At 37.0% G+C, this 24,317-nt stretch overlaps 2 protein-coding genes across 3 annotated transcripts in view; one reads left to right on the top strand and one right to left on the bottom strand.

Annotated features, from left to right (window-relative positions):
* LOC149779786 (mitochondrial fission process protein 1-like) overlaps positions 1-8,357 on the bottom strand; it is a 24,505-nt gene extending 16,148 nt beyond the window's left edge. Inside the window, exons 1-2 of the mRNA XM_089940651.1 lie at positions 8,220-8,357; positions 2,866-2,993 (exon numbers count right to left, since the gene is read on the bottom strand). Coding sequence (XP_089796777.1) covers positions 2,866-2,993; positions 8,220-8,280 — 189 coding nt within the window. The 5' untranslated portion in view covers positions 8,281-8,357. The remainder of the gene's footprint in view (positions 1-2,865; positions 2,994-8,219) is intronic.
* On the top strand, positions 8,324-24,317 carry LOC149779785 (uncharacterized). 2 transcript variants are annotated; one of them, XM_089940649.1, is made up of 4 exons: positions 8,324-8,462; positions 20,688-20,876; positions 22,064-23,027; positions 23,858-24,317. In XM_089940649.1, exons 1-3 carry the CDS (start codon positions 8,367-8,369, stop codon positions 22,298-22,300), a joined length of 522 nt encoding a protein of 173 aa, XP_089796775.1. In that variant the 5' UTR covers positions 8,324-8,366; the 3' UTR covers positions 22,301-23,027; positions 23,858-24,317. The 2 variants fall into 2 exon arrangements, with proteins under 2 accessions (XP_089796775.1, XP_089796776.1); XM_089940650.1 differs by lacking the exon at positions 8,324-8,462 and adding an exon at positions 17,834-17,859.

The following is a 24,317-nucleotide window of genomic DNA, read 5'->3' as shown; positions in this document are numbered from 1 at the left end:
TATGATACACATATTTTCATTCATTAGGTATATTAAGATAAGATGGGTTAAAAGATTGCTGGAAAAGGAAGATGGAACGTGGCAGAACTTAGTCAATACAACTATACTCAGAAATAAAAAGGATATTTGGAATTTAGGGAGAAGGAAATTAGAAGAATTTAGTAAGTTCATTAAAAACAGTTTTTGGAGAGATGTAATTTTGGCAGTATCTAAATGGAAAGAAGAACCGCAAAGTCCTAACGAGTATCTATCCATGAGTATTTTAAATTTTGTCCCCCCTAAAATGATTTATCAATACAAATCCTGGACAGAAGCTGGTTTTGAAATTCTGAACGATCTAGTAGATGACCACGGTAATTTAATACCTTTTGAGATAATAAAACAAAAAACTGGAAGCGATGATTTCTTGAAATACTTCTCCTTAATATCCAGAATTCCTAAAGCATGGAAAGATGCCATAAAAAGCCATCTAGTACATAATAATTTTGATAAGCAGGAGGATAAAATAACGAACTTGCGAAAACAAGATTCACTCAAGTATGTTTACAAAGATCTTTTACAGGAAACTAAAAGGCAACACACTGCGAAGCAAGAAGCTTGGATGCAAGTATTTAATAAAAATATAAGTAGTGAGGAGTGGTCTGATATATACAGCCGGGCAAAACGCTGTACCAAGGATACCAAGTTGATCTCTTTTAACTTTAAATTAATCCATAGAATAATCGCTACTAATGATTTTCTTAAAAGAATTAACATATTTGATGACAACAAATGTACTTTCTGTAAGAGTGAAACTGAAAGTATTCAGCATCTCTTTTATGACTGCAGTATTACTTCACAGTTTTGGTACCGTTTTATTGAAGATTTTGCACCTTTTTGCCCAAATATTGTACATCTGTCCAAAAAAGAAACATTTTTAGGAAGTGAACAACTGGACAGTTTGGGTAATTTTCTGCTTATTTTGGCAAAATATTATATTTATACTTGCAGATTCAATATGAAAAATCCTTCTATTTTTGCCTTCAAGCAAATAGTTGCAATGCATAAGAACATTGAAAAATACAATGCTAAGGTAAATAAAAAAGAGGACCAATTTCTTCAAAAATGGACCTCAACAATGAACATTTAACTTGTCTCTGTCTTGATGGTAAACAGGAACAAAATATTGTAATATCACAAAGGCCATGTCACCTAGATTGTGTGCCATATGCATGTGTATATGCGTGTGTGTGTGTGTGTGTGTGTTTTCTTTTTTACTTTCTCTGTAGATTATATTTATTATCCCTAGATTATCTGATAACCAGAAATGTTTGATTGTAAGGTGACCCTGGGATGGTTCCCCGACCCATTGGTCAACCTATTACGGGGTTAATAAAAAAAAAAAAAAAAAAAAAAAAATTAAAATAAGACTAGCCATTCACATCGTTCCTGCAACCTTTAAAAATATAATTACATGGCTTTTCCAAAACTTTTCCAAGACCTATTTACCAATTTCAAGGGTAACAAATACATAAATTTACGACCCCGAATACTTACCTAACATAAATTTATAAGACAAATGGCAGTAAGAAGTACTCTGACTGAAGTTTCAGGGGAACCTAATCTAACAAATGTATTATAAATGTTAGGTAGGTCGGTAAAACTTTTACCAACTAATAAGCATCACTAAAATTAAATAAGGCGTCTTCTGGCAGAAACCATAAGATAACATCACTTTCCATTGTGAAGTACACCACATGCATCACATTTTCTGGTTTGTTTTTTTTGTTTGTTGGTCTTTTGTTTTTTTTTTGTACAGAAATTACACATTCCCACGGTGGATCTTGATCCTTTCATGCTGCATGGACAAAGTGAACTTCGTGGAACTATGTTATGGCTCTTATTCCATGAATTATGATTTACTGGCCCAATCAGAAAGTCGCAGCAATATAATCATGTAAGGGTAGATGTCCTCTACAATGTGTGTAATTTACTGGTAGGCTCAACTATAGTACAAAGTGCAGAATGCTCCAAACTGTACTCATGCATATTCAAACACTCACCCACTACAATGCATTCACATGGATATTCAAGCACTCGCCCACTACATATGGATTCACATGCATATTCAAACACTCGCCCACTACATATGGATTCACATGCATATTCAAACACTCGCCCACTACAATGGATTCACATGCATATATTGCAAGAGATGAAAGATACATTTCTAGCAAAGAATACTGAGATTATTTAGGTGCTTCATAAAACAAACAAAATTTAATTAAATTAATTTTATTGAAACAAAGAGAGAGAGATTATGTTTTTAAGCATATAAAAGGCAAAAGAAATCACACACAAGTATTAGCTAGTTTAATTCCATTAATAAAATTTTAAAAAATGTGAGAAATGTACAGCATTATTTTAATTTCTTCCAGTCTCTTCAAAATTATTGCTTAAAAAGTTTCCACACAATGAAACCAACACAGTGCTATCCAGTATTCAATTCTACTAGTCCACCCTTTATAATATTTAGGTCCCATTCAATGAATTTCTCAGGAACTAGATGGGTGCTTACTTTTACCACTGACCTATTGTTTTTAGGCAGACTCTGCAAGGCATGTAAAAAAAAATCTTTAACAAACACCTTAACAAACATACTTAGAATTGTTGATTTGGTTTTTTGATGAATTTAACCATAAGTTATGGAACAGGAAACAAAAATTTATTTTATCTATCCCAAGATATACAATAAATAAGGTATTCAAGTTATATTTCCTTATCATACCAACACATAAAGTTCCTTTAAATAATGTCTGATAAAGAGACCTCACACACAGAAATGTCCTAGAAAGCTCAACTTAGCAAAATAAAGTCATTATTTACCACTGAGGCTTCCAACCCTTTAGATACTGCATCTGCTACTACATACCCACTGGCCACAACATAAGAAAATCTCACCACATTAACGTGCACCTGGGATCGAAAGGATTCACCCACTTCATTTGCATACCCTGAAAATTTAAAATAATGACATCACGGTCAATTATAGTATCATCAATAAATATCTAAAACTTCAATTTATTCTTGTAAGAATTTACTTTTATTAAGTAGTGATTGTTATAGATTTTCTGGTTGCTACAAAACAAGAATTAAAAATCCCAACAATGATCTGCGATAACAACAGAATCCACTTCACATCCCAATGAAAATGTAGTTTGTTATATTTTGAATTTCTGAAAGGTGGGTGGGGTTGGTAAACTAATTTAAATTTTATATGTAACTGCTACAACTGCATTGCCTTCCTGTTCTGGGACTCAAGTCCCTCATCCTAGCTACATTATAGCTTTTGGAATGTTCTAAAACTTAAAAGAACAAGTTCCAATCCAACGCCAGCTTCAAAGCCTTTACTTCGACCTATATCACAGTTCATCTCCAGTCCTCCAAGGTAATGGGAAGCAGCTTCTAGTCCAGCTCAAATTTAGACTCCATATACCAGAGAGCAGCATATGAATGGAAATTTTTTGCATCATGCAAATCAAGCTTGTCAAGAAAATACCTTCCAGGGAAGCTACAGTATGACCTGGGAATGTAATGTGTTGTGCCATGGCCATGGACTCCACCAGCCTAGCCAATCTGGTGATGATGAAGATCTCTGAGGCAGATGCAAGAGAAAGGGAACTTATTCACTAATTTTACATACGATGTTTTGTCTTCAAAAATATGTACTGATTTATTGAATGTAGGTGGTTGCTAGTGGCAAAACTGCTGGGGTAAATCCATGGACGCTGGCACCTAATGACACCTTTGTCCAATGGCTCATAATGTCAGCTACAGAACAGGCTTGCTTAAATGCAACTGTTGTTGTGACTGCCATAAATTCATAAACCAAAATTATTATTAATTTCATCTGATCGTTAATTCCCCATATGCACAGTAGATAAACCATTTTATCCAAGATGAAGAATCTGTGCTAATGTCATCGTTTTACTCTTTCTGGAGCAAGAAGAGACAAAATCTACCTCAACAAAATTAAGAAAGTGTCCAGAGAATATGGGGTTTTACCACAAAAGTCTGATTTCCCATGAATAGGAGCCTGTTCTTAGCAATGAAAGCAGGGACCATTATGAGTGACACTGACCTAGCATGTTGGAACTGCAAGATCAATGATATTTACAGTTAATTTCAACACAATAACAGTATTCAACAATGCCACCCTCCCCTACTTTCTCCTTGCTCTAGACTGCCGATGGAGACACGGGTACTCGAGTACCCACCTATTGATAATAAGCCACCGGGTACACTTTTACTATATACTAGCTTTCTCCCAGTGCATAATAAACCTTTGGCTTTGTAAAGGCAACTCAGCTTCTGTTCAATTTCATAAGTCTTATGTTCATTAATACATTTACTTATTCAGTGGGGCCCCCGTGTGGCTGAGTGGTCTAAAGTGCTATCCGTTACGGATCACTGCCATCTCACCTTTGTCTGCGAGGGTTCAAGTCTTGGATTCGGCCAATGTGGGTATGTGAGAAAGCTTGCCAGTAGCTTCTTGTGGGTCGGTGGTTCTTTCCGGGGTATTCCCGGGTTCTTCCTCCACCATTAATACTGGCCACCATGTATAGCCTATTTTGTGCTGAAGAATGGCATTAAACCCTACAACAGCTACAACTTATTCAGTGCCAAGCAGAGTTTTGCCTCTTCCAGTAAATGTTTGACCTTAATTCCTTAGCTTCTTTTCACATGTGACAACCCTCAGATTGAGGCACAAGTGTGAAACTTGCTCAGTGGCAATAACAGAGGGTCATTATTTGATCTTGCTGCACAATCAATACATGTTCAGTTGCAACTTTTAACAGATTTCACAAACTGTATAATTAAAGTCTTACTTACAGAGCCCAAGCTTGGTTTCTACATCAGCACCGACATGAATGTCAGCCAAGGAAAGGGAGTTTGACGATATTTATGATGACTAGACCACAACAATTTACTAGATGACAGTTTTATCACCATTTGTTCATTTTATTTACGAAATATTTCGATATGACTAAATACACAGAAAGCGGTTCTTTTATTTTCACTCTGACCAATCAAAATTCCACATCTGGTGATCTGCATGCTGTTCATGCCATGTCAACAAATAACAAAGCAGTTCAGGTTTGTACTCATTTAACACACTTCCCTTTGATAGGGTATCCAGGTGTCCAATCAGGATTGATGGGTACCCTATAGATGTTTACTAAAACCTGGGCAGTCCTACCTCCCGCTGTTGATTTCCGTCCCTCTATTAGATTTGCAAAGGTCTATCAGTAACTCGTGTCCTCACTTCTATTATACACGAGCTATCAAGGGACCTATGTAATGTGATCTGCCTCAAATTAATTCAGTTTCATATTTCAACAAACTTTTAATTGGACACTGATGAGTAATTTCTAACAAATCTGTGCAAATGCCAAACACTTGTAAGGTATTTTACCATCCCTACTTTAAAAAACGTTTCATAAATTAAACCTAGTGGGAGGCAGTGGCTAAGCATGGCCATGATTATTCCCACTTAATATGCAAGTGCAATGCACTGAATGGAATACTACTGAATATCAGCTTGTCGTTAGGCATAAGCAATAACATGGGAAAATGGTCTGGCAAGTCAAGCTTTTTGTAATCGTATAAAGTTGAATGCCTGAGCTCAACAAAGGTGCCAAATACATTAATATATGCTAAGTGTTGCTTGAAATATCAAATGTTCATTCTTAAATAGGTTGTGCAAGAAAAGACAGAAGTATCCTCCCTTGTAGGATTAAATAGTAGACCTAATTTGTACGTAAATTGTAAGCAATGATACAAGCCCCTGTGCTTCTCTAGTTATTATGATTAACAAATAAACTTTTCAACATTATCACACAATTATTATAATTTGTATCTGTATAAATTTAAAAGCTGATAACTACCAGCAGTGTGAAAAATAACATATATCCCACCCAATGAGATACCCTGCAGAGTGGGTGCGGGGTATGTAAAATCTATATCCCAAATTTTCTCCAAGTTTACTCTTTCCGATTATTTGATAAAAACTTTTCCAAAACCAAATATTAACATTAATAATGCTAAATTAAATTTCTTTATGTAATTTTGTCCAGTAAATTTGTGGGACATTATATTCTGTTTATGTTGCTCTGCAATATATGTTTTTTTATCTGAAACATGTTTACATTGGTGTTGCAGGATCCTGTCTGGCCGTGTCTGTGATGTCAATGCTATATATCATATTTGGGTTACTAGAAACACTGAAATACACATGTATTTACATTTTCTCTCTGTATATATCAGTTTCCACACACAAATTATTATCTGTTTTTGTTTGAATAATAATATAAAGCAAATTAAAATATGATTTATGAGATTTTGATACAAATTATTTACTTTTTTCCTATTTATAACTCAATTTATGCAATGATTTCACTCAGTTGTACTTGATTCGACAGTATATGACAAATCATAGTAATACATACACAGAGTGAAAGGGAAATGTATTGAAGTATCAAAAGTATTTGCCGACATTATATGATATATTTACTATAACCTTTAATAATATAGTTTTTGACAAATAAATAACATTTAATTTAATTTTTGTTTAAAAGGTTTCCAAATATTTGGCATATACATACTGGTTATGATGATATGACATTTGATTGTAAGGGTGTTAAGAAAGTCTTCTTCGAAATATGTGAACGGGGAATAGTCATAAATGTTTGAATAATAATAAAAAGCAAAATAATTTTAATTTATATGAATTATTTATTCTTTACTTGATTTGACATATATATATGATAAACAGCGAATTGAAATACATACACAAAGTTAAAGTGAAATGTAACAAAGTACCAAAAGTGTATACGATAGTATATATGCAAAAGTGAGATTAATATTGTAATTGTAGCAAGCCATGATATATGACAGACAAAGACAACTCAGGTAAGCATTTCTGTAAAAAAAACGTGTTATTCAACATTTTGCTTTAACTTGAGTAAGAAATAGGTACAAAGGGATGACAATAAAGTGTGTGCAGTAAATTCGAAAATGAATTATGCGACTTAAAAGATGAAGCCGACTTTAACTGTCCATTCCGAATTAAGCAACTTACAAAAATAGATTTTCTTAACTTGAATAAGAAATAAGATCAAACGGAGAATAATAAATGTGTGTGTGCAGTGCAGTCAATTAGAACATTAATTAAGCGACTTGAAACAATAGGAATTAAGCCGAATTACACCGTCCGTGCCGGAGATTAAATTCGTTCCGTTTTGGAACGATCAACCTGTCCAATAAAGTACGACCAACTGACGCGTGCTATAGGTGGCAGGGTCCAGTTTCGTAATTTGGCCCCTGGCAAATTTCTTAACTTAAGGCTATGGTGTGACTTTTTCAGCTATTATTGTTTACTATTTATAGATATGGATATATTTGTGAACTAGGTGTTTTGGGCTTGTGTTGTTCTTGAAATTGATGTCAGTCATGTACACCTTCCATAGTTGCTCTGCAGTATGTTGATAGTGAAATACCAATAGTTGGCTAGGAAGAAGAGCTAGCCTCCCATAGCAGTAGACACGTGGGTTCAAGGCAAGCCGAGTATCTCAAAAACGGCTTGGATGACAACTATTCTGAATTGCATCAAACTATTTAGTAGACAATGTTTTTCAAAAGTTTCATCCAGGGAAAGGGCTTGCGTTTGCACTGTGAGTACTACATGCTGTCAAAAATGGCATTTGGATGTGAAAAATGCAGGTATAAAATAGGGGTTGGGGTGCATAAACCTCTTCTGCTATGAACTGCCATTGACTTCTCTGGTCAAGTGAATACTATTCTTATGCTCTGTTTTAATATAGGTATCTAAAAATATGGACCTTTTTGACCTCACTTGTGTATTTGATTTTTTATGATTTTTTATACTAGGTCACTGATTGCGGCATTAAATTTGTACATAAAAACTGGACCCTGCCCCCATAACTAGGAAAAAGTAAATAATACGTATCAAAATCACATAAATTATATTTTATGTTGCTTTATGTTATTATTCAAATAAAAATAATTAATAATTTGTGTGTGGAAACCGATATATACAGAAAGAACATGTAAATACATGTATATTTCGGTTTTTCAGTGTATTTCGGTTTTTCTAGTAACCGATCATATTTCATAAATGGGACCCTAAAACTCGCTCGAGTATTAGCATTTATACGCACCAAGATATCTAACCGGTGTTTCCCTATACAGATCTCTGTGATCCTTTTCGGTCTTCGACATTTCTCTCTCGAAGTGGAAGAATCCAGTCAACTGCTTTCAGAACCCGCCAATAAGCACGTGGCTGCAGAAGCTTCGTAGTACTATATATGTGTTGTATCGACGAATATCCACGTAATTCAACATCTCCGGATATTAAATACCAACCAGTGAATGGAACCTGCCGCGGGCAAAAAACACATCTGGTAGATTAAGGCCCTTGCTTAGTATTGCTTAGGAAACGATGTACTGTTTGTTAATGGGAGTAGAGATGGAGTTTGTTTTGTTGTTGTTGTTTGATTTTTTAATCTGAAAAGCATTCAGTTACCGTGTTTATTTAAATGGTAATTTTTAATTTTTTTTTATAAGTCGGATAATTGTTATTATTATTTAAGATGTCCTTGTGCCCGATCTCACTAAACACCCCAGGACACACCATGACCAGTGTTGGATTAATCCCTGTGCAGGCCCTTAGGCAGTCGGAATCTTGACACACACACACCCGCAAATTATCTCCATATACGTTTTTAATTTTACCAACTAAATTCGATAACTTAAACGATAAAATCAATATTTTTAAAGATGACAAATAGGCAACTAAAACAGACCACACACACACACACACACGAAAAGCACATTGCACATAAAAGACACCGCACCAGTAGGAACTAACCACTAAACTTTCAAGGGGGTAGGTGGGAGCGGGGCAGGGGCTGTGATTTTAAAAAAAAATACATAAAAATAATATAAAGTTTAGAAAATTGTTGAGATTACTGTATTAAATAAGTCATTAATTTATCCCAAAACCAATACCTTGCACCATTTGTTGATTATTGAGTTGGTAACATACGTACACGAAACTGCTTTGATCGCTGATGTCTTGAACGTTTGGTTTTCAGCAACATGCAGCTATTATTCGTGTACAAATATCTGCACGGCTTTGGTCCATTATTTATGATTAAGAAATTAATATATTGCTATGTTATGGCGATTCAGCCAGGATTTGGAAACGCAGGTCACTCCTAAATATAAATATAAATTTTCAATGAAAACGAAAATATACTTAAGAAATAAACCGTACTTAAAGGGTGTTTAAGTTGTAGTTGATTGTGAACGAACATAGACATATACATACACCAACATACAAACATAAAACACATACTGACAATGATTTGTGTAGTTTCTCTCTTTTCAAACAGACATGGGTGGCCCTGAAAAGGGCCGTTGAGTGCTGTCCTGGATCATCGGTTTTTATCTGTATCCAGGACAATACACCTCCAGGGCATTTTTTCTAAGCAAAGGTATTGTAATAAATTTGGAGTATGCGCATTTGGTTATAGCGCCCCGTTTTCAGGAATTCTTAGATTTGTGTGATAACTTGTGTGATTATTGGAATTCGGCGCAATGGAAATATCCTTAGCCTGAAATAATTAGCCAATTACTAGGAGCAAACGTCATCACGGAGTGAAATGTTAGTGAGTTTCCATGATGCCATGGTTCACTAGCAGTGAATTCAGGCCAAAACCGAATGAATGTCTAAGATAGTCCATATTAAAATCTAGTGGTGTACATTGGTGGTGTGACTTCAGTGGCAGTATTTACGGTAGGAAACCGGTAAATTACACAAAGGAATAAATAAAAAGGGACTCGGCAGATACCGTTTTTGTAGCTAAGGGGGGCAAATGTGGTGCAGTTATATTGGCGATAGTTTCTACGTCGTGAACGGCTGGCTGGCGGTACGGAAACCTGATGAAGATAAACCATACAGAAGTGCGGTTGATAGATATTTGGCAGGTTGTTTTATCTGTAGTCTTGCATTAATTAGAATAAAATTTAGGTATAGAAGGGACACGTCGGGCTTTCTAATTTACAACTGAAGTTGTATGGAAGTCTTTGGAAAGTTGGGGTAAACTTATGACTTCTAGCGAGAATCGCGCCAGGGTTTGACAACCGCTCGGTCAAGTATGGACCCCTGGCTTGTAACAGTATATTCAAATGGTTTGGTAAACAATACCCGTGCATCTCGGGTGACTTCCATCTTGGACACATTTAAGTGATGTGAACTCGAAATGATTTTGACCGATAACTCCGTTGAGGATCGCATTGCGTGCGACGACGATGAGTTAACGTTTTGGCAGGTGTCCATGGAAAACATGATCTTCGATTTTGGACAGTTTTCCAGAGGCAGGAAATGGTGAAGATTTTGACATTCTCTCTTCGTAGAGGATATTTGGCTTTGGTTCTACTCAAAGTCTGCCCGATGTTGTTTCCGCTTTAGACAAGACATCAACACATCTAAAGAACCTTTGCCGGTTGTACCACCTTCACCTCCTTTTCCATCATATCCAGTTTATGTTGATTTTATTGGCAAAAACAGAGAGCGGAGCGGGAGTGTCCTTTATTGACGCCTGACTTAAAGGTGTAAATTGCTATCCTTTCCCTTCTATTTTAAGTGTTTTATACGGACATTTTGGGAAACTAGAATATCAAATAATCACTCGCTTTAGGAGAGCTAAGTTTTGTAATTGCTTTTCACTTTTCCATCTAGAGAGTGTACATTATTGTAGCAGAAATCATTTGGCTACACAACCTATAATCTAGTCTTGTCGGGTCCTTTGGGGTTAGTATTTACGTTGGAGTGAAATCCCGCTGTATCTGTCTTACGTCTGGCGCTTCAGAATGTGACAGTTTCCTTCCCCAGAGCGATTTGTCATATTTCCGGCTTTAGCTCGACACCTGATCGCAAACTTTGGAACTGTGATAAAAAATCGAAACTTTCTCACCAAGAAGACAATTTATTAGACTTTATTTAAAGAAGACAATCGATTAGACTTTATTTAAAGAAGACAATCGATTAGACTCTATTTCTTTGATAGTTGTAACGGTGGCACAAAATCTAGGAGTTTTTGGCATTAAACCTTTCTATCAAACAAAGATAAAATTTCGGACTGTAATACATGTATCATTCAAAAACAGGATGTGTACCTGTCCTTTGAAAATGTAGGATTTGCTTCATGTCACGTCGGTTAAATAACTATTCAAAAACTAATGTTTCATATTACCGGGACTACTGACGTGAAAATTTCCCGCATCTTGTATCTTGATATCTTATTAGCCGTTTCGTAACAAGGTCAGCTGATGGACTCTAATAAAAAATAAACAATCAGCATATAAAAATATAAATCAATTCATAGACTCAGCAGGACTTAGGAACAAAATATAATTACTATCCCCACAAAACCAAAAGACCCAGTAACTAGCTAAATAAATTTAGAAGCCACCACATAAAAAAACATAACATATCATTCAATTTTATAAAAGTATTAATAAATAATTCACTTACGAAGCACCTATAAAAAAACTAAGGAAACCGCAAAATCGGATGTCCTATATGTCCTTAACGAACCGAATAATCAGCTAGGATTCCTCTCCTAGATGTCCTTAACGAACCGTGTAATCGGCTAGGACTCCGGTCTCTTGCTAAATAAAGTATAAATAACATTCAATCTCTAAAAACATCAATTAATAAATAACTTAAAGAGGTAATATCTAAAAACTTATAAATAACATAACGTAGGAAACACGCCCTAAACACCTCGACTAGTAATCCCATAATAACCTTGAAAATCTCTCTTCATACATGATATCTACTAAGAACCTCTATAAACAGCATAGAACATCCCCCCTCCTTTTAGAACATTTTGAAGAGAAAAACAAAAAAAAAAAAAAAAACAAAAAAAAAAACATCAGGCAAATGCAACAAGAAACCAGCGATGTAAAGCAAGCAGGACCGTTCCCGAGCTCTCCTTCCCACTAATGACAGCCACCCATTCAACTGTAGGGACCTTTATGGACCCACAGATTGAGGCCAAACTATCAGGGTTCCTTGAATCCATAAAAGCCTGGGGGAGGTGGCACCGTCCCCTTCCCCAGGAACAACTGGCAGGCCGCGGTGCAGTCAGAAAAAAGTGGCACATGCACAATTGTGCGAACGCTACTATAATTAAACTCAACAACAACAGGTCACCTGACTCCTCGTTCGGATTTGACATAGGTGTAAGGACTACACGGTATGCGAAACACATTTTGAAGAATTAGGAAAATTTTGAAATGAAGATTTAAACGTTTTAAAGTTCATGATTTTACTGATTCATTAACTTAGAAAATCAGAAACTATAAATAATCAATGCTTTATTTCTCATGGCAACTTTCCAGCTTCCTACACAAATCAATATACAGCAGGATTGAAAGTGATGGCTATTTGCTTTTTACTTAAGCAACTAGCTAAACAATTGTTTGCATTAAGTTTTAGATAAAGCAGCATTACATAGCAGGAATAATTATTTATGTATAATTTACAACACTATATTGCATGACGATTTCCAATATTGCGGGAAAAAAATTACAGGAAAAGGTACATTTTTCAATATCTAATATTTTTTATATTTTAAAATTAACTATGCAATATTTTTTTTATGTGAAAGTTTTTCTTTTCTAAACTTAAAGAGAGTTGTTATGATAACATTTCGAGTACGAATCATTTATATTTCACACAAAAGTCTTCTGATCTATATATAATGGGATGAATGATCACAGTATTTTAAATATTTTCTTTTCAAAATAATAATTGAGAGCATTGTTTGTTTTATGATATCATTTCGCAAACCAGTACTCATTTTTCATGGGCATGATTCCATTTTTTATCCCTCAAATCCATTTCGCATTAGGAATTTACATTGTTAACAATTAGGAAAAAACATGAAGTAAAATATTTATACCGTAAACAAATAATTCATATAAAAAAGTGTCATGGTTTTACGGATAGAGTAAGGTAAGAATTAGCAACTGTTAATTGTCAATGCTTCATACCGCATGCCAATTTTCCAGTTTGCAGTTTGCAATATCATTTAAAGTGATGACTGATTTTATTATAACAATTAAATAAACTATAGCTTGCATGAAGTTTGAAGTAAAACAATAAGTAAAATAGTATTAAATAGTTGAACAAATTAAGAAAAAAGGTATAGTGTACAATGACTCCATTCCGCATTTATATTTACGTAATGAGTTGTTTCCGTATAATGAATGCCTTTTCGCCAAAAATAACCGTATTTCCATTTGAAACAATATAATTCCTCTTTGTTTCATTTCGCAAAAAAACTCCATTGCGCACTTATTATCTCCCCCCAGATTACATAGGTTCGAAGTGGACTAGAGTTATTATTGTTTCAGTTTATCAAAATCAATAAAATGACCAGCCATTAGGTATGTTTATTTTAACACTGCATGTACTTTAACAGAGAGTAGAATCTTTGCACGTAATATAATTTTCCTGCATAGATAATTAAATGTAAATTATAATTGGGGGATGGGTATGCATTTATACCGCCCCCCCCCCCATCATCATCATCATCATTGGCGACTCAGTCTCGAAAGACCATGCGAATAGCGCCCTTGGGGTGTTGTCTGTCTCTGTTGGCATCGTCTGCTGTGACTGTGCAGACCTATACGTGAGTGACAGTCCCTATTGCAATTGATGCAGTTATACTGGGAAGTCTGTGTTACTGTGGTTGCTGCCGCGTTCTTCTCTCTCTTACGTTTCACCGCCGCCAATTGGCCTCTCCTCGCATCAGCGACTGATATGCTATTGTTTACCGTCAGTCTCCAGGTGCCTCGGTCCTCGGCCAGCTCTTCCTAGCCATCGGGTGAAATGTTGCATGCCTTCATGTCCCTTTTGCATACATCCTTGAAACGGAGTGAGGGGCGGCCGACTCTTCTCATGCCAGTGGCCAGCTGTCCATATAGGATATCCTTTGGCCGCCTTCCATTCTCCATGCGTTTGCTCAACAGGAGTACATGCTGGGGGTACTTGTACGCTGCAGGATCTCGCTGTGTGGAACACGGTCTTGCCAGCTGATTTTCAGGATGCGTTTTAGGCACCGTATATGGAAGGAGTTGAGCCGGCGTTCTTGCCTCATGTAGGTACTCCAGGTCTCACTTCCATATAGAAGGGTGCTGAGAACTCAGGCCTTGTAGACTCGGACCTTGGTGTGCTCTGTCAGCGCGTTGTTTTCCCACATCCTCTTCGTTAATTTTGCCATGATGGTGTTTGCCTTTCGAAGCCTTCTGTCCAGCTCCATATCAATCGAGAGAGTGTTGCTGATGGTTGACCCCAGGTAGGTAAAGTTGTTGACTGCTTCCAGGGTGACACCGTTGATTTTGATGGAAGGGGCAATGGTGGTATCTTGCATGCTGACATTTATTTTTTCCAAGCTGATGGTGAGACCAAACTGCATGCAGGCATCAGCAAAACGGTCTCCCAGTCTCTGGAGGGCTTCCTCGGTGTGGGTCACAAGAGCTGCGTCATCTGCAAAAAGCATCTCCCTGATAAGCACAGCTCTCACTTTGGTCTTTGAGCGCAGTCGTGCCAGGTTGAACAGCCTCCCGTCGGACCTGGTGTGTAGTTCAAAAAGGCCCTTCCTGCTGACCAAGTCAAAGGCGTTAGTGAGGTCGATGAACATCCTGTAGAGTGGTTGACCTTGCTCTCTGCTCTTCTCTTGGAGTTATCGTAGGGAGAAGATCATGTCTGCCGTCGACCTGCCTGCTCTGAAGCCGCACTGAGATTCCGGGTACACACGGTCCGCCAGCAACTGCAGCCTGTTGAGTAAGATGCGGGCGTACACTTTACCAACGATACTCAAGAGCGAGATCCCTCTGTAATTATTACAGTCACTGCGGTCGCCCTTGTTTTTGTAAAGGGTCACAATTGTGGCATCGCGCATGTCTTGGGGGACTACTCCTTCCTCCTAGCAGAGGCAAAGTAGCTCATGAAGTGGTTTAATCAATGTTGGTTTTCCACGTTTGATAGCTTCAGGCGGGATGCTGTCACTACCTGGTGCTTTGTCGTTTGGAAAGCAGTCGATTGCTTTGCTGAGCTCCTCTAAGTTTGGCACTTTGTCGAGCTCTTCCATGATGGGCAGATTCTTTATGCTGCTGAGGGCTGCATCGGTGACTGACGTTTCTCGGGAGTATAGCTCTGAGTAGTGCTCCACCCATCTGGTCATCTGTTGCCCACGGTCTGTGATCTTCTCTCCCATCAGAGATTTCAGGGGAGCGACCCCTTTCACTGTAGGGCCTAGAGCCTTCTTGATGCCACTGTACATACCTTGGATGTGTCCGGACTCGGCACTGCGCTGGATCCCTTCACACAGTTGTTGCCAGTACTCGTTCGCACACTGTCTAGCGATGCGTTGGGTGTTACTTCGGGCATTTCTGAGAGCAGCAAGTGTCCGTTCATTAGGGCATTTTTTGTAAGCTATGAAGGCTTTTCGTTTCTCCTCGATTTGTGGTTCCATCCTTGATAGGTGTGCGTTGAACCAGTCCTGGCTGGGTCGTTCCTTCTTGCCAAACGTTGACATAGCTGTACTGTAGATGGCACCCTTCATGGCATTCCACTTAGCTGTAGCGTCGTGCTCAGGCAGGTCCTGGAGAACCTTGTCCAGGGCGGACACATACTCCTCCACTTTGGCGGGGACTGACATCTGCGCGGTGTTTATGCGAGGACGTCCTTTTGGTTTTGAGTGGTGTAGTGTGTGTGGCTGTAGTCGTACTCTGCTGCTCACGAGGGCATGGTCGGAGTCGCAGTCTGCACTGTGGTAGGTTCTGGTGGAGAGGACACTGTTAAGGGCAGAGCGCCTGGTGATGACCAAGTCGAGTTGGTGCCAGTGATGAGATCTTGGGTGTTTCCATGACACTTTGTGTTGTGGCTTACACTTGAAGAAGGTGTTTGTGATGCACAGGCCATGGTAGGTGCATAGATCCAGCAGTCTCTGACCGTTTTCGTTGGTCTTTCCAGTGCCATGATATCCGAGGCAGGCAGGCCAGGACTCGTGGTCCGCACCTACTCTGGCATTAAAGTCGCCGAGGAGGAATAGTGGTTCATTTTTGGGGCATCCTTTGATCTGTTCGTCCAGCTGCCCATAGAACTGATCCTTTGCATCTTCTGACGACGTGAGGGTTTGGGCGTAGACACTGATGATGTTGACAGGACCTGAAACAGTGGTGAGACGGATGGACAAGAGACGCTCAGTGCCCCCTGTGGGAGGTTCAACCGAGGCCAGGAGATTGTTTTTGATGGCGAAGCCCACTCCGTGCTGGCGGGGCTCCTCAGGTTCTCGACCCTTCCAGAAGAAGGTGTAGTTTTCCTCTCTGAGGGAGCCACCAGAGGCGAGCCTGGTTTCCTGGAGGGGAGCTATGCTGATATTTAGTCTGGTGAGTTCTCTATCGATGATGGCCGTCTTTCTGGTGTCGTCCACTTCTCTGAGGTCGTCGGAGATGCCTGTACACATGGTGCGCACATTCCAGCTTGCAAATCGAAGAGCTGAAGTCTTCTTTATTGGTTTCTTGTTTCTTTTGTCTGGTGTGGAATTACCGTCTGCTTGTCATGCTGAACAACACACTGAGCTCCAGACACCCACTGGAGCAGGCAGACGATGGCGGGTCAACACCTTATTGACCGGGGGCTGCCCGGCTTGAGGCGGGCGATAGTTGGCCAGTGGGACACGGTGATCCCTCCCACCGTCAAAGCTGACCGGTGGCGCCCCTTCCCTACGCCAATCGGGTGGGACTTATAACCCGTAAACTGTCAGCTTCTGTGTTGTTTCCTCACTCTGTAGCGAGACTGGAGTGTCCTCTCCAGGGCGCAAGCCTGGGCGTGGAGTATGGAGATCCTGGGCTGCCAAGACGTCAGGATCTCCCTCTCGTCCTTGCTGGTGGGGTCCAAAGGAATGCTGAGCATGACATTTGGCACCAGTTTGGATGCAGGAGCTGCCGGAAGGAAGTCGTAGTCGACCCCCAGCCGCCTTAGGGGCTCCACTCCGGATTTTCTGTCTGGGTTTACTCCCGTAGCCTTTCCTTCTTCCGAAGAAACCCACAAGGCAGTGGAGCCAGAATCCAATGGATGGGACTTGGTAGGTTTTGAATCAGAGTTTCCTTCTCCTAGATGAACTGCCTGACAAGGCTAACGAGCTTCATCTGCCCGGGTTTGGAGTCAGAGTTTCCCTTCTCTTAGACTGGTTGCCTGCCAAGGCTAACGAGCCCAATCTGCCCACCCAGTTATACCACCGAGCACTCGGTCGCGCCACACATCAGGCTCTGTTAAAACAGGGGGCCCAGCGTGAAGGTGCTGCTGTGGACACAATAGTGTAGGAGAGGCCATAAGCAAGTAACCTCCTGCCCCACAAAGCGAGACAGTGGTCCTGCGGCGATCACTACACCTGAGAAGGAGAGGCTATGAGAGACGCTTCACTTTCCTTTGGCAAGCGGGACATCAGGCCCCGGCCTCGCACACCCCCCCCCAGCATAAAATATAATTATAATTGTATGTAGTATATGACTGATTGTTGAATTAAACTATTTATTGTTTACAGTGGGTAAAATAGCTCCAACGAGTTAATTTGTCTTATTATGTAATGCAATGTGTTATACCGAGGATATAATTTTAAGAGGATTCTATTACCTTCGGCACCAATAGAGCCAAAAATCACGTGACTGTTGTCACACTGTAAGATTGTAAACATCCGGTTTCTGAAAGATTTTTGAAAAGTGAGCACTACGGGCATCAGAAACCTAAAAATGAGAATTAACAATAATTCTTTATTTCACATATACGAATTTGTCCGATATGTAATATTTTTCTTTTAAATATATGTTTTATTTCACATATATGACACATGAAATATTATTGCATGTACGTAAAATTTCTTAAAAAGATACAATATAAAACTATTTTTCTGCAAGTTGAATACTTCCTAATTAATTGCCAAACATGTATGACTTCACTTTGGTGTGTCATTTTTCTTCTTTGGTTTTATATTTTCTTTATAGGGGCCATTTATGTATTTTTTTTGACAGAAGAATGAATAGAAAATTACCTATCTTTCTATACATCATATAGTTGTTGGTTTTGAGTTGCCATAATTATACAACTGTAAAGTGCACTGCTGTAAATGTTACAGCACTTGCCTTCTACTCACTGAATAGACGATACAAGTCCAGTATTTGTTCATTATTGGGTTTATTGTGCATTGAGGTTGATAAGTGGAGATTGATACATTTCTCCTGCTTTGTTACACCCTTATCATATGGGACAAAGGCCAATTCACATTTTCCTTCAAGCAAAAGAATCATCAGGCACTTTTCTTAAAGCATTACCATAACCAGCACCCTTCAGAAGCTCCAATGGACTGACCACCACTAATATGTTGTTCATACAGACAAGTTGCAAACTAACCAACCAGAAAGTAACTTACCACTTTTGTCATACAGTAGAACAACCCAGCATGAACAGTAATCAGGTTAGCGTCATTGCTCAGTGAACAAAACTTGAACAGCTAATCCTGGTTCAAAGTTACCTAAGTGGCTAAATATGTATAAAATGAGAATAAACACAATAATTGCAACTGATGACTTTATTTCACTCACTAATAAACATTAACTACATAAAATAAAATACCTACTTCTGCCTAATTACAACATGAATATATAAAATTATAATATATATGCTCCTGCTACATAAACTTTGTAGTGCCTAGATATTATGACTTTTGCCAAATATAAATGTTTCTTTGTGCATATTTGCCTATTATTGAGAAGCATATGAATTTTATAACCTAGAAAATATAAATTTTGATGGATATAGAACCATTTGCATACAAAATATATTCTTCAAGCTAATTTCTATCATTGGTGGTGAAGATAACACTTATGATGTGCTCTATACAGGTAAAGTCTGCTTAACGCAATTCTCTTCAGGGTAGCATATTGGTCATTTTTGCTTCTTTTGAGTGCCTCACCAGGAGCAAAATACACATGTATCAACATTTACATTTGCTTAAAGCTTAGATAGATATAGGATACTCATTGTCAGAACTAGTAAATTCTTCCATCTTGTCAAGTCCACAATCCTTGCAATGATGCATGTTACAGTTGTATAGTTAATAATAAGTTCATAATGTTATTGGAACTATTTAAAGATAAATTGTTATTTTGTGAATTTTTAAAGTAAAAGCCATTAAAAAATAGTCCATTCCAGTCATATGCACATCAGTGTGCTTAATATGTATATGTGATGTGATTTTTATTTTTAACGTAGCTTTAACAATTTTTCAGTCATATCGCTACGATGTCTGCAATGTGGCAGTTTATAGTGATGTCTAGCACTGGGGCATCATGTCGCAGACATGTAGCATGATGTCCCACCCAGTCACATTATCCTGACACCAGGCCAACCAATCCTAACACTAACCTCTTAATGCTGAACGCCAAGCGAGGCAGCTGTTAGTACCATTTTTTAAGTCTCTGGTATGACTCTGCCGGGGATTGCTTAATATGTATAAATGTTGAAACTAACACAGAACTGTATCACAATATCTTGCATTATCGGTAAGAGCATGTAAATATTGTGCATGTGACCATCACTGATTTAAAAAAAATAATCATACTATATTATATATATATATATATATATATATATATATATATATATATATATATATATATATATATATATAAAATTGTTATCCAGATTTTACAGTCTCAAAAACCGTTTATAAGTGAAGTAAAATTTTATTTTATATATGTAAAGAGATGTTATATAAAGTGGTCTTGTTGCAATAATTAACAATTTACAGTCCATATGAAGCTTGTATGGTAACAAAAGTATTTGCATTATGAAGTTGACTAAACCTCAGCTTGTATCGAGTTTGATATTCATTATGAGAAATTTTATAATTGTGATGTTCTTATGATGAAGGACAACTTGTTTTTCATTGACTTTCTTTTAATAATTCTTAAATATCTTAAACTTCTTGGCCATAAAATCTTTTCATCCATTCATTCCTGTCTAACTGATTTTCATGTTTGTGCCAGTAGAATGTCATCAGACTAAGTAACAGGAGACAATTTATGTTGTTCAGAAGGTCAAAGGTCAGTATTTTAAACTTAGAAAAAAAAAAACCCAACTAATTTTAAAGATTTAACTAAAATGCAGTATACCAACAGTTGCTATCATGCTAGACTTGTAAACAAATTGGTGCAGCTTTCAGATCCTAAAATGGGTGCAGGTTTCAGATCCTATTATGGAATCAGTCTGGGTTGGCTACATGGACATTCCATGGGCAAAGCACTTTGCTCCAATATCCCAGAACTAAAAACATACTTGTTACACTGTAGTATAGAAAACCCCAAAATAAAACTATTTCCATATATAAACGTAGATGAATTTGACATTAAAGAACCAGGGACATTTATAGTTTAAAAAGCCATGGGCAAGGTTTAGGGGTAATTTGTTCTAGATAACACTACAGCTTTTAAAATATGAACTGGTATTTGAAATACAGTATACTGTCAGTATGCATTTTTTTTTTATTCAGATGACAGAAGAAAACAAAGACAAAGCCTTTCCAAAAGTGTCCCAAATTTCCACATCCTTCACTGTGGACTTTGGTCACCAAAATGGAGGCAAAGTTCCTAAACGGTTTCAAAACCAACAATGCAAAGCAAAAATAACAACTATGGAGGACATTGAGAAGAAACAGAGACAGGCTGAAGCTAGAAGAAAGGTAAATGAAGAAATGTTTTGTAAGTTTTAAGAAATTCATATCGAATTAGCCTTGTACATGTTGTATTGAAAGACCAAGTTAGATTTTCAAGACATGCAAGACGGATTTTCTTCATAATCGTAAATAGTAAAACTTCCATTAACCAGATGCTGTTGGAACCAGCAATTTTGGATGTTTTATAGAGATGGCTACTGTAAAGAAATTTGATTAGTTTCAAAATGGCCTTATTGGGACCAATATATGATGTGAGCATCTTTATTCATGACTTAGTATATCTGATTGGCTGACAGTATAATATAATGTAAATCTGATACTAAAACCTGTGTGTTAAATCTGAGTTTGAGTGTGTATTTATTATTATTATTTTTATTATTACTACTACAATGAATATTCAGCTTCCTTAGCACACAAATAGTTTGGTTCCAAAAATTATCATGCCTCTAAATGGTGGCCACCTCTATAAAATGGTCTACATTTTTTATGCCAACATTGTCCAGTTTATGTAATGGTTATTATCATTAATACTGAGGACTCTTATTGATATAAATAACAACATGTGGAAAACTCATGTGTTACAATAATACTGATATGGTTTAATTATAACCCATGTATTATAATAATACAGATAGGGTTTTATAAATCATGTATTACAATAATACTTATAGGGTTTTATAAATCATGTATTACAATAATACTTATAGGGTTTTATAACCCATGTATTACAATAATACTTATAGGGTTTTATAAATCATGTATTACAATAATACTTGTAGGGTTTTATAAATCATGTATTACAATAATACTTATAGGGTTTTATAAATCATGTATTACAATAATACTTATAGGGTTTTATAAATCATGTATTATAATGATACTTATAGGGTTTTATAAATCATGTATTACAATAATACTTGTAGGGTTTTATAAATCATGTATTACAATAATACTTGTAGGGTTTTATAAATCATGTATTACAATAATACTTATAGGGTTTTATAAGTCATGTATTACAATAATACTTATAGGGTTTTATAAATCATGTATTACAATAATACTTATAGGGTTTTATAACCCATGTATTACAATAATACTTATAGGGTTTTATAAATCATGTATTATAATGATACTATTGGGTTGTGTAACTCATGTATTATAATAATACTGATACTTAATATTTAATCAAACAGAATCATGAAGAGATGAAAGCAGAGACAGCCAGGGTTGTGCGTGAGGAGTGTGCTAAAATAAATGACAAGGCCATGAAATTGTTTGAACAGGATGCCAAACGACAAGGGCTGCCTGGGACTGAACATATTAAGCCAATGACAAGAAAACAAGCTTCAGTAGCAATAAGAGAAATGTCACATGACATGAACAAACTTGCATCAGGCATGAATTCTAGCATTAGTTTGCCCTTAAAATGATGCCCGAGTGGCAAAATAATGAGTGCAGTGTTTCAAAGGTCATCATTTCAAGTCCAATATGCATCAGATCATCCAAGTTCATATCACAGAAACATGAGGACCATGTACATATATAAAGGGCAAAAATAAGTTATTGTATTGTAATATTGAGTTGACTGTCTTTATGTAAACCTTTCTGCTTTATAAATACCTAGTTTCTGTTTATATTTATATAACAAACTGCCTGCACTTGTTACATTCTTTTTTACGTTAGTGATAATCTTCTGAGGTCTACTTGCTTCCATTTTTCTAGCCAAGGCTCTGATATGCTAACCCCATATACACCTTGGTGGATCGAGCAGATATTTTAGTGCTTTGTCCTAGCGACATCTATTGGATTTCTTGAGTTGACTCCCATAGTATGTAATGCCAGCTAATCAGTAGAGTGCATAGGTGTCAACTTGTATGGTTTACCCGTAATTTGTACGTTTTTCTTTTTCGTCAGTGTACGGCCGTGCAACCATTTTGTACGTTTTTTTATTATTATAGCCTTTTTGTTTTGTGTGAATTCAGTGAGACAAGGGTGGCCCGAAACAACCAATCCAGTCATACTGAAAACCGTGCTTTTCCTTTGATAATGAAGTGAGTTTCATTCCTGGTTCAACTCCTGTGTGTGAAGATCTTGTTGTTTATTGCTCTGACATTTGACGCTCACTCGGATTTCTAATATTGACTAACTATCTGTGTAGTAAGTATGTTTTCTTATTTTATACATTATTATTTTATTATTTATACTTATTGCTATCAAATGCATAAAGTTTACATCAATTTTCATACTTTACATAGTGTGGCAATCATGTTGGTGTAACCGTAATTCATCCAACTTTTCTGAAAGAGATAAAGTCGATTTATTAAAATTTTAACAACATACTAATTTAAAATAAATACTCGACTGATTTTAGCACCGGCATTTTATCATGCTGTTATAGTTTTGAGTTTGTCAGATGCGTAATGCAAACCACAGGGGCTCATATCATTGCTTACAATTGACCTGTCATACATGTATTATATAATAACTAGTTATTAATAATAATTGACCTGTCATAAATGTACTATATAATGACTAGTTATTATATAGTACATGACAGGTCAATTGTAAGCAACGATACGAGCCCCTGTGATGCAAACAGGAAGATGCATTGCCATAATGACGGACGTAGTACAGATACTGAGTGATGTCGTTCTCGTGGCTGGAAAATATGTCACACAACACTGCCAATTTATATCAAGTTTGTGACCAAAATCGGCACACCATATAGCAAATTTATAACTTTTCAAACACCAGATACGCAATTTTAATAGAAACGATCAACAGCTTACGATGTATAAACTTCTGGACTGCTACTGTGTCAATTTTTTATTTCTAGATTTTAATTTTTGGAGAGTTCCTGGCATAATATCTTGGGGTTTATGGGGAAAAATATAAATTCATAACACATTTGTAATTGGGAGATCTTCCTATATCACATATCAAATTTAAAGTTTTAAATTTTTTAATTTTTTATTTCTCTTATCTAGTTGAAATATTCCATCTATCAAATGGCCGAGTCTAACTCAAGAAACACAAGCTTGAAGACACTGACCAAGGTGGTGGCAAGTTTCAGGCTGATTGGATTTAAGACTTCCCTGGCATTGTAGATGTATCCAAGTTAGGATCTTCACATGCTTTTTGTAAAATATGCAGTAAAGACATTAAAGTGGTGGTGTTGAGCATATTTGTATGATCTGGAGGAACAATTCAGGACAAAACTGCATGACAGAAATTTTGAAATGAAGAAGGGAGCATCCACCAAAAGCTTCTTTGCTTAGTCCCAGCAGGAAGATGATAGTGGTATAAGTTAAAAGAATGAAATAGTTTCAGAAATGTAAATAATTATGTAAATATTTGTTAAAAAAAACTTTGTGTATAGCATTTGCTGTTTTAAAACTGTTGATCTGATATAATATTAGTATGAATACATTTTTTCGTGTAAGGTTT

The sequence above is a fragment of the Sinohyriopsis cumingii genome, chromosome 17, assembly GCF_028554795.1.
Source record: "Sinohyriopsis cumingii isolate HCF-2022 chromosome 17, ASM2855479v2, whole genome shotgun sequence".
NCBI classification, from domain to species: domain Eukaryota; kingdom Metazoa; phylum Mollusca; class Bivalvia; order Unionida; family Unionidae; genus Sinohyriopsis; species Sinohyriopsis cumingii.
Note: the sequence above shows the minus strand (reverse complement) of the source record. Positions and strands in the feature narration are given on the sequence as shown.